General features: G+C 38.1%; 1 protein-coding gene across 1 annotated transcript in view; it reads left to right on the forward strand.

Annotated features, from left to right (window-relative positions):
- Positions 1-387: 387 nt before the first annotated feature.
- The window catches only part of Baz1a (bromodomain adjacent to zinc finger domain 1A), a 95,874-nt gene continuing 85,885 nt past the window's right edge, over positions 388-10,376 (forward strand). The window contains exons 1-2 of the mRNA XM_023721833.1: positions 388-422; positions 1,194-1,472. Of these exons, the coding sequence (XP_023577601.1) occupies positions 388-422; positions 1,194-1,472 (314 nt within the window). The remainder of the gene's footprint in view (positions 423-1,193; positions 1,473-10,376) is intronic.

A 10,376-nucleotide genomic window follows, 5' to 3' on the forward strand; every position in this document is an offset into this window, starting at 1 on the left:
TGTTACCTTGATTTTTTTTTAAATGAACCAGTTTATTAAATGCCCATTAAAATATATTTTCCATAGTGAAACAATCATTTTTGTAGTACAAAAAATATACAAGTGTATAGTACCAACATGTAATTTGGTGTGGCACCTATTATCAGGATAAGAAAAATGAAAACTAATTTATATATAAATTTTAATTGTAAAGAAAACAAAAAGCCTCTTCTGGAGGGTCAACAACTCAAGCCTGCAGACCAAAACCAGAGAAAAAGGAGGGCTGCAAGGAAGGCCAACATCCTGGCCTTAGCCTTCCAAGGTCAACCAAGACTCAGGACATACGAGAACCCACACTGCAACATCACGCAACTCAGTAGTGTCCCAAACTTTCTGACCAAGGAGATCATGGGGCCAAAGAGGAAAGCGAACGATGGTGTAGAGTGAGCCCAAGGAGTGTTACCTTTATTTTTGTGTAACATTACAAAACTTTTGATGTTTCGGTACCTTAAAATAAGATACTTTCTTCCTTTATCTTCTTTCTTTATTCTTCCGGTTTTCTCATTGTTAAAAACATAAAATCATCGTACACTTTTTTAAAATATAGGAGTGCTTAAACTGGAAACTGGACACAGACCTGGGTTTCTTTTCCTATTAACATGATCATTCACACTTTTGGAGGGGAATTATAGAAATCAGACTCAGGACCCCACTCTTGCCCAGCAGGTACTGTGCTACTGAGCTGTATACTTTTTAAATGACTGCTTTTTTTTTCATTATATGAAGTAGTATAATTTACTTCATCCTTTTCTTAGTGTTAGATGCTTAGATTTCTCATTATTACATTAAACCTTTTAAAAACTTATTAAGCATTTGCATTGATTCTATCATTTTGATTGCTTTTCAACAAAAAGGTTAAAATTTTAAAGAAAGTACTTTGAATTTTGTTTTCAGTTTCACTCCAAATTTCAAAACTGGTGGAACTTAGAAGTCCAGCTTTGGCTGCTTTATCTTTAATTTGCAGAATATAGGTGCTTACTTTAAATATATTATGGTTTTCGTTTTCATTTTTCAGTGGATCAGTTAATCCTTGAGTTCTATGATGCTATGAAAAATTTTGCCTCAAAGGCATAGAACAAAGCTAACGAACATGTCAGATTTTAATGTGAAATTTGTGAAATGATAGGTAATTGGTTTTTGTTTTTTTTAATCAGTGACTTTTTTGAACGGACCATTCTATGCAACAGCCTTGTGTGGAGTTGCGCTGTGACGGGTAGACCTGGACTGACATACCAGGAAGCACTTGAGTCAGAAAAAAAAGCAAGACAGAATCTTCAGAGTTTTCCAGAACCACTAATTATCCCCGTTTTATACTTGACGAACCTTACCCATCGCTCACGCTTGCATGAAATTTGTGATGATATCTTTGCATATGTGAAGGACCGATACTTTGTTGAAGAAACTGTGGAAGTCATTAGGAACAATGGTGCAAGGTAAAGTACTTTTAATTTATCCTCTTGATAAGTATATGTTCATACTACTCAATAGTCAGAACTTTAAAAAAGGGCGACCTCAAGAAGTCTTCCCTTTTACTGTCCCTCAGCGTCTTGTTATCCTACATAGAGCCCACAGTTTCTCGTCTAGCCTTCCAAATCTAATCTGTACGTGTGCCTCTAATAGCATGTGCGTGTGCGCATCTCTATCTGTGCGAACATACATTTGCACACTCCCTTTTTAACACAGTAGACAGCATGTTGTTCTTTTTTTCACTTAAAATATTTTGGAGATCATTCCATTACTACATAAATTGCCTTTCTTCTCTTTAATTTATTATACAGTGAGTCCTATCATAGAAAGTTGGGTTTTGTTTTGTTTTGTTTTGTTTTTTGTTTTGGAGAGTATTTGGGGTTAAACCTTTGCACCGAGCCATGTCATGAGCCCTTTTTGATTTTTTTAGAGACAAGGCCTCTTTTAGCCACATACTTGCCCAGGGTGGGCTCTAACTTGGGCAGTTCTTTAGGTCTTGCCCCAGCTTCTCAGAGTGCTGAGATTACAGGGGTGTACCACCACTTCCATAGAAACTCCATTTTTGAGAGTGAAAAACCTTAAATAATAATGTCTTCTGTATCATCATTATGTTACTTGTTTGTATTTCTTGATAGGTTTTAGTATTTTATTTAATAAAATAGGAACTGGGTTTTATAAACTCTGCAAAGTTCTTTTCTTGTTCCTCTCCCCTCCTTTCTTCGAGGCCAGGGTTTCAATCCCCAGGCCTAATGTGCTGGTGCTGGCTCCTGAGATGGCAATTGAGACTGAGCGTGGTGGTATGCACCTGTAATCCTAGCTCTTGGGAGGCCGTAAACAAGAGGATCACTAAGAGTCTGATCTAGTAGTGAGACCCTGAACACCCTATCAGCCCTCCCCTAAAATACCAAAAAAAAAAAAAAATTAGCTTATATTCTTTATGGTTTTATTTTGGAGAATCATTACAAGTTTATAAGTAACCTTAATAATATCCTAAATACTGGGCTGGCCAGATAGCTCAGTGGACTAAAGTGCCTACTTAGGCAGAGCACGGTGGCTTGGGTTCAATCCCAGCTCAGTGGACTAAAGTGCCTACTTAGGCAGAGCACAGTGGCTTGGGTTCAATCCCCGGCATGCCATGCAGGCCCTGCCCCAGGGGCGTGCTAAGACAGCTATTGAGACTGGGCATGGTGGCAGGCACCTGTAGTCCTAGCGCTTGGGAGGTTGAAAACAGGAGAATCATTATGAATCCGATCTACGTAATGAGACCCTGTACTAAATACATTAAAAAAAATTTACAATATCTTAACTAGCTAGGTGTGGTGGCAGACCCTATAATCCCAGCACTCAGGAGGCTAAGGCAGAAGAATTACTGTGAGTGTGAGACCAGCCTGCATTATGAAGTAAGTTCAAGACTACCCCAAACTGCTTAATGAAACCCTATCTCGAAAAGATCCTCCGCACCAAAAACCTAAATAATATAATCCATTTTAAATACTAAAAGTTACTCTGTATTATCCTTAAAAAGCCAAGCAGTGTTTTTATATTAAGATCTAAGATTGTTTGGGTTGGATTTTGACAATTCAGTAAGGTTTTTAAAAAAAATTATGGAAGCAACAAATAGTAAAACTGGAAAGATTTTTCATACAAATAATGACTTGAGAAAATTATATCTTTATTTTAGAAAATTAAAGCACATAAACAAAAGGGGAAGAAGAGACATATACTACCAGTAATTCCACCAAGAAAATGACTTTTATAAAAAAAGGGTCACGGGCTGGGGATATAGTTCAGTGGCACAAGTGCCTGCCTGGCAAGTGCAAGGTCCTGAGTTCAATTTCCGGTAACACCCCCCCCCCCGCCCCTAAAAAAGGATCATATTATAAATCCTGTTTTGACTCAGTGTTATAGTTTTTACTTTGAATGGTATAGTTAGAAAGTAGATTTGTGATTTGTACTATGTCCACCAAAGGAAATAATCAAAGCAGTTTTTTGAACAATGAATATCTTTTTCTCTTTATGGCTGCTCTGTAATTTGGTTTATGCCAAAAAACTTTGTAATTTATAAAATATTGTGATACATTAATAATATAGCTCACATGTAAAAAATGCAGTGGTTTAGTGTTTTCTTTATAACCTTTTTTATTTTTATGTCTTAAAAATCTGCTCAGGTAGATGTAGCTGTTACTAACAGTAGTAAGTTAGCGTACAGCGTAGAAAGGGAAAACCTGGAAGCAATTTAATTGAAATTCATGAGGAAGCGTATACCTGTTTAATAATCTATTAAATTGTAAATGTAAGAAATCGGTATTTTTCTGAAAAAATACTGAGGCTTAATTTGTTTATGTATTGGACATTCTCAGACTGTGACCATGCCTAAAGCTTTCCTCTGTTCCCCTTAAATATAACATTCTGGGTATATTCTTTTAAAATAGTTCAAAATAATAGTGTTTTCCTAATACAGTTAAGTATAGAACTGGATTAATCTGAGAAGTGCTGTAAGAATTCAAAAACATGAATTCAGTGCATGACTACTTGATTTCTCTTTAAAAGTTAGGGATAAATTGGGTGCACTGGAATGCTTCTGTAATCTCAGATAGCCAGGAGGCTGAGACAGGAGGATCAGAAGTCTAGGGGCCTCTCTTAGAAGGGAAGGGAGAAATATATGGAAAAAATGTGTATGGAAAATATAGATATTACAGTTAGTAGCTGTATTTCTATTAATATTTCTGTTTCTATTGCAGTTAATAGATTTCTTTCTTGCCAGGCATGGTGGCACATGCCTGTAACCCCAGAACTCAGGAGTTCAGGGCCAACCTGGCTATATAATTTAGTTCAAGGTGAGGTTGCACTACACAGCAAGAGCCTGACTCAAAAAAAAAAAAAAAAATCTATTTCTTGAGTCCTCGGCTTCCAGGATTACTAAGATTACAGGTAACTTAGGGTTTAGGTTTTTGAGAAAGGTATAGGTCTTGGAATTTGAGACTCAAAATCAAAAGACAGCAGGCAGTATAGGTTGTTAGGGTTTGTTCAAATATTTTATGAAAGCATCTTTTTTAGGGATACTGAGAATTGATCCCAGGGGTGCTCTGTCACTGAGCTCCAACCCCAGTTCTTTTAACTTTTTTTAAATTTTCAGATCATAATTGTTAAATTGCCCATATTGGCCTTGAACTTGAAATCCAACTGTCTCAGCCTCCCAGGTCACTGTGATTACAGGTGTGCCCCACTTTGTCCAGCCCTAACACATCCTTAAGGCTAGCATCTTTTTATTTCTTATTTATTTTTTTAAGGCTAGCATCTTTCATGAAGTTATTTTGTTTGTCTTTGTAACTTGCTGTGAGAATGTTGAAAAAAGAGTACTAGGTAGGGTAAAAGTAAGTGCAAAATACTAAGACAGCATAGGAAATAGAATGGGCACTGATGGGTCTGGGAGCTGACTAAGAAAGGAGGCTTGGCCTAGCTGGTGTTGCACACCTGTGATCCTAGTGGTGGGAGGCGGCAGCAGAAGGGTTACCTTGAGTTCAAGACTCTGTCTCACAAAGAAAAGGAAACTTAAGAAACCAGTGATCAGTTTTTATTTAAGTCTAGTAATTAAAGCCTCTTTTATTTGTTTTTTGAGACAGGGTCTTGCACTGTAATGCAGGTTGACCTTGGCACTCACAGTGTAGTCCAAACTCATAGTGATCCTCCTGCCATGCCTGACTCAGTCTTTTTAATCCAAAGCAGAAACATACCAGAAAAATCTTTAGAAATAATTGAAAACCTCCTTCCTTTAGGACTAATTAATACTGTTACTTGTTTTTCTGTGGTCTTATAAATCTTCCACACAGGGGCTAGGGAGATGGCTCAGTAGAATAGGCACTTCCCTGGCAAGTGCAAGGGCCTGAGTTCAATCCCTGGTTCCAGTGAAGTGCTAATTTACAGGGAAGTAGCTTTTTTTTTTTTTTTTTTTTTTTTTTTTTTTTTTTTGGCAGAACTCAGGATTGAACTCAGCCCCTCACGCTTGCCGGGCAAGGGCTTATTCTACTGAGCCATCTCCCCAGCCCCTGAATCCCTGGTTCCGGAAAAAAAAAAAAAACCTTCCACACAACCCCATGAGATGTGAAATAATAACATAATCCACTTCAGAGGGCTATGTCTTTATATGTTGGTTCTGCTTCTATTATAGTAGTATTCAGAAATACTTCGATCTCCTTCTTGGTGCCAGACATTCTTTAGGCACTGTGGGTTCAACAGTAAACAGGGTTGGAGGAAATAAGTGAGAACAGTGTCGTTCTGTACCCTCTCTGTCCTGGTTCCACCTTGCTGGCCTACCAGATGGCTTGCCTGACATTTGTCCTGTGAACCTCCCTTAGAGCCTGCTGGAAGAAGGCTGATGGTCTTGGAAAAAGGCTTTAAGAGAAAAGATCTAACATTCTGGGTTGAAATCCAGAAATAGGGCTAAAAGCAGTGCCTTTATTGCAGGCAGCTGGGTAAATGCTCATTGAAGAGAAGATTAAACATGTTTAATACATTTTGCAAACTAAAATAAAAGACTTATTAAACTGGAAGTCAGGTCTATTGATTCCTACATACTTACCAGATGCTTTATGTATACCATATATCAGTAGGTGTAAGGCAAGAAACGATCTCCCTCCACTTATAGATGAGGAAACAGAGATGCAAAGAAGTTGTAAACCTTTTTTCTGTAATTGTTCAACATATATTTATCGATCTGGTATTTGTTTCATTAGTTTCAGCACTGGAGCTACAGCAGTGAACAAAACAAAGTTGCCCAGTGAAATCAATCATATGCACCTCCCACATCCCCCTTCAAAGAAGAGGAGAAAGCGATTCTACTTCTAGAAAAGAGTTACAACTTCCTAAAATAGACTATAACGAATAACTGCCAAATGCTGTTAATTTTAGACCAAACTGAAGTATGTCTAGAACTGACATCCACCTTTGTAGTAGTCAAGGAACAGATTTATTTGGGAGTAAGTTAATAATTTCAGCATTTCAGAAAGACAGGTTTTTTTTTGCATTTCAGAAAGACAGTTTTTTTTTAAGATACTCATTCTATATTTCTATGTGGTCTTCTAGAAAATGATACAAGAGCAGCTTTTAAAGCATCTCTGTTTTGAATAGCTTTATAATTTTCTTTTTAATAAGCCTGATAGTCGTTATTCAGTGATTCATTAGAAGTAGGACCATCAACTAAGATTCAAATACATTCATGATTTGATTTGCCCATCTTCTCTTTCCTACCCTGAAATTGGAGAATTAAAATGGAAATAGGAGGTGGCAGTTGGACAGTATGTTTTGTGCTGAGTGTGGTGTAGCTCATCTGTAGTGCCAGCACTAGGGAGTGAGGCAGGAGAAGTGATGAGTTTGAGTCCAGCCTGGACTGCGTAGTGAGACCCTGTCAAAAGAGGATTCAGTGAGTCATTATTAAATCTGAAGGGAGAATTGGAGTATGAGAAAATCTGAAAAATTTAGTCAGAGTATAAATATGTGTCATTGAAGTGAGCTTTGGACAATGTTTTCAGACATTTCTGTAAGCATTTTATATATAAGAATTGGTACATTAGTACACTCTTTGAAATCAAGTTTCAGAATTACTGATTTGTGGATGAATATCTGCTTTTTCCATAATTTCCACCTCTAACCTCATTCACTTCAGTTCTGTCATTCTTTTTTTTGGCGGAACCAGGGACTGAACTCAGGCCCTTGCGCTTGTCGAGGAAGTGCTTATTCCACTGAGCCATTTACCTGGCCCAGTTCTGTCATTCTTTGTATCTAGGAGTAATCCTTAAACGCCCATCAAATATAGATGTCATCAGTCTATGAAAATCTACATTTTAATATACATGGCTTTGGAATACATAACTGATTCCACTTGAGGGAGAGTAGAACCTCCATAACGCTATGGTAAATAGTCTCCCACTTTTCCAGTGTACATACTACCTAATGTAGCAGTGCCAGTTCTTTGAATCTTTTTCTTTTCTTAAAGTAGGGTCTTGCTGGGTAGTACAGCGTAGCCTTGAGCTCTCTATGTATCCCAGGCTGACCTTGAACTCATGGCAGTCTTCCTGCCTCAGCCTCTCAAGTGCTGGGATTACAGGGGTGCACCACCACACCAGGCTTCTTTGAATCAAACTAAATTGCAAGCCCACAACTGAATGGGAAAGTCACTACCATGGAGGCCATCCACGTGCTTTACCTCTGACGAGATTATAAAAGCTACTTAAGAGCCTCTTAACATAAGTCCTGTACTAAATTTAAAAGATTAGTGTTAAAACTCTCAAACTACTTGGGCAGGCATTGTGACAGAGACCTGTAATCCTAGCACTCAGGAGCCTAAGGCAGAAGGATTGCTGAGTTTGAGGACAGCCTGGGCTACAAAGTGAGTTCAAGGCCATCCTGTCCTGTATGAAAACAAAAACAAAAAAAACTAAAACAGAGAGAGAGAGAGAGAGAGAGAGAGAGAGAGAGAGAGAGAGATCCTTGAGCTTTCTTGGAGGGTAGTCACAGGGATAGTGTTTGTCAATTTGTGCATACAAATATTTCAGTGACTACCACAGGAAGGCCTTGGAGGATATATTTAAAATATAAATAAAATCTTTTTTTTAATTTAGAAACTTATAAAAAAGGTTTATGAATGACTGAAAGAAAAATGAAATCTTAGACACACAGTTAAGATATTCTGGGCTAGGCATGGTGGTGGAACCCCTATAATTTCAGCACTCTGGAGGCTGACGCAGGAGGGTTGCCATGAGTTTGAAGCCAGCCTGAGCTACACTGGAAGTTCAAGGTCAGTCTGAACTACATAGTAAGACCCTGTCTCAAAAAACAAAAAATGAAACAAAATATGCTATTCTGGAAGTTGCACTACTTCATAGTAGATTCAAAGTGACAAGTGTCAAAAAATAATTAAGGAAGTAGGTGTGGTGGCAACAGCAAGAAATGTCAGGGCAAGGATGGCAAATGAATAATTACTAAAAAAGTGCTGGCACAGGTCATTGTGTAACCCAGTAGCATTTTAGACTGCGTTGCAGAACTGAAAGGATGCTAGTATTTTCCTATATGCTAAATGCTTTCATTTTAATTCTTATTATTATGATGACTTACTCAGAATCTTCAGAAATGTTGAATACTCAACTTATTAAGACTAAAGCTTATAATTTTTAAACAATCTAGCCACTGTGTGCCTATAAAATCCTTATAATACCAGCTACTTGGAGGCGATCCAGCCTCTGCAACAGAATGAGATTCCAACTCCACAAGAATTGTGTGTGCAGAATTTTTAATTTGCTTTTTTTTAAAAAATGTATTTAAGGTAGGGTCTATAGGATCTCACTACATAGATCAGACTTGTAGTGATGCTCCTGTTTTCAGCCTCCCAAGTGCTGGAATTACAGGCATGTGCCACCATGCCCTGGGGGCAGGGCTGGCATGGCATGCTGGGGGTTGAACCTGCGCTCTGCTTAAGCAGGCTCTTTAGTCTGTTGAGTTATTTGGCCTGCCCTTAATTTGCTTTTTTTTTTTTTTTTTCCTATTAAAGTAAAAGATTTAGGCTGGGGAGATAGATAGCTCAGTGGTCTAAGGGACTTCCTCGCAAGGACCCAGGTTGCATCCCCTGTACCACATGCTGTGCCAGCTCCGGAACCCTGGGCACACTGTGCTGACCACTGAAGCCAGGTGTAGTGGCATACTTGTAAGCCCAGCACTGGGGAGGCTGAGATAGGACCACTAAGAGTCCAAGCTGCATAGCCAGACCCTGTACCGAAGAAAAGAGGGAAGGGAGGGAGGAAGGGAGGGAAGGAAGAAAGGAAGGAAGGAAAGAGAGAGATTTTTAAACAAAGTAAAAGATTCATCAGAGAAAGTGAAAGACCCAGAGTCCATTTCCCAAAGCCTCCCTTCATAGATAACTACTGTCAAAATTTGAGTGCATATATTACACTAACTTTAAAGAAAATAGCAAGCAATCTTCGCTTAGTGATGATTTCAGTGTCTTCTCATAACAGGATACATCACATAGATGTATACTCATTTGGATTCTTTTCGCATGAACTGGTTTTAGGAACTCTTGGTCCTTAAAATCCTTACTTGGAATGTTGCCCTTTTTTTGAGGACAGTGTTCTTTTTGCTTACCTCATGTGAGTTTTCCCCCTTTAAAATAATAAAAATTTTTTATTTTTTGAGACTGGGTCTCGGTGTGTTCCTGAACTCAAGTGTCCTCCCACCTTAGCCTCAGGAGTGCTTGGGACTAGAGGTAGGGTCGTGGCCAAGTGCACAGTCATTCAGTTCACATCTGACCTTTACCAAAGTAACAGACTGTAGCACTAGGAGAGGTTGTCAGTAAAACAGCAGAATGGATTTATATCAAAGAGTTTAATTTATAGCTACTACTATACCATTGGGTTTTTATAACTTTTAGTAATTCATGTTTGCAGTACATAATGATTATATTCACTGTAGAGACTTCATGCATGTGTATGACATTTTAGTTGTCTTTTCTTCTCCTTCTCTCTAATCCTTCCTTTGACCTTCCCAGCATCAGATTCATTTTGTTTTATAAGACTTCATAAAGTTAGTTATCATATGTGTAGATTGAAAATCAGACTAATAGGCCAAAGAACACATAAAACGTGTAGGACAATTATACTAAGTCAAAGTACACTTTAGATACATTGTCTGCACTACATTACAATACCCTTCCCCCTCTCTTTTTACCTCTTATCCCTTTTATTTTGTGTTTTATTTTTGCATTTTATATATATTGAATTTTTCATATAAGACGAACCATGAGATAAATAGGCTTCTGTGTCTGAGTTACTTCACTCAACATTATGGTCTCAAGATGCATCCATTTTACTACAAATGACTTA

The sequence above is a fragment of the Octodon degus genome, unplaced genomic scaffold, assembly GCF_000260255.1.
Source record: "Octodon degus isolate 3935 unplaced genomic scaffold, OctDeg1.0 scaffold00086, whole genome shotgun sequence".
Taxonomy (NCBI): Eukaryota; Metazoa; Chordata; class Mammalia; order Rodentia; family Octodontidae; genus Octodon; species Octodon degus.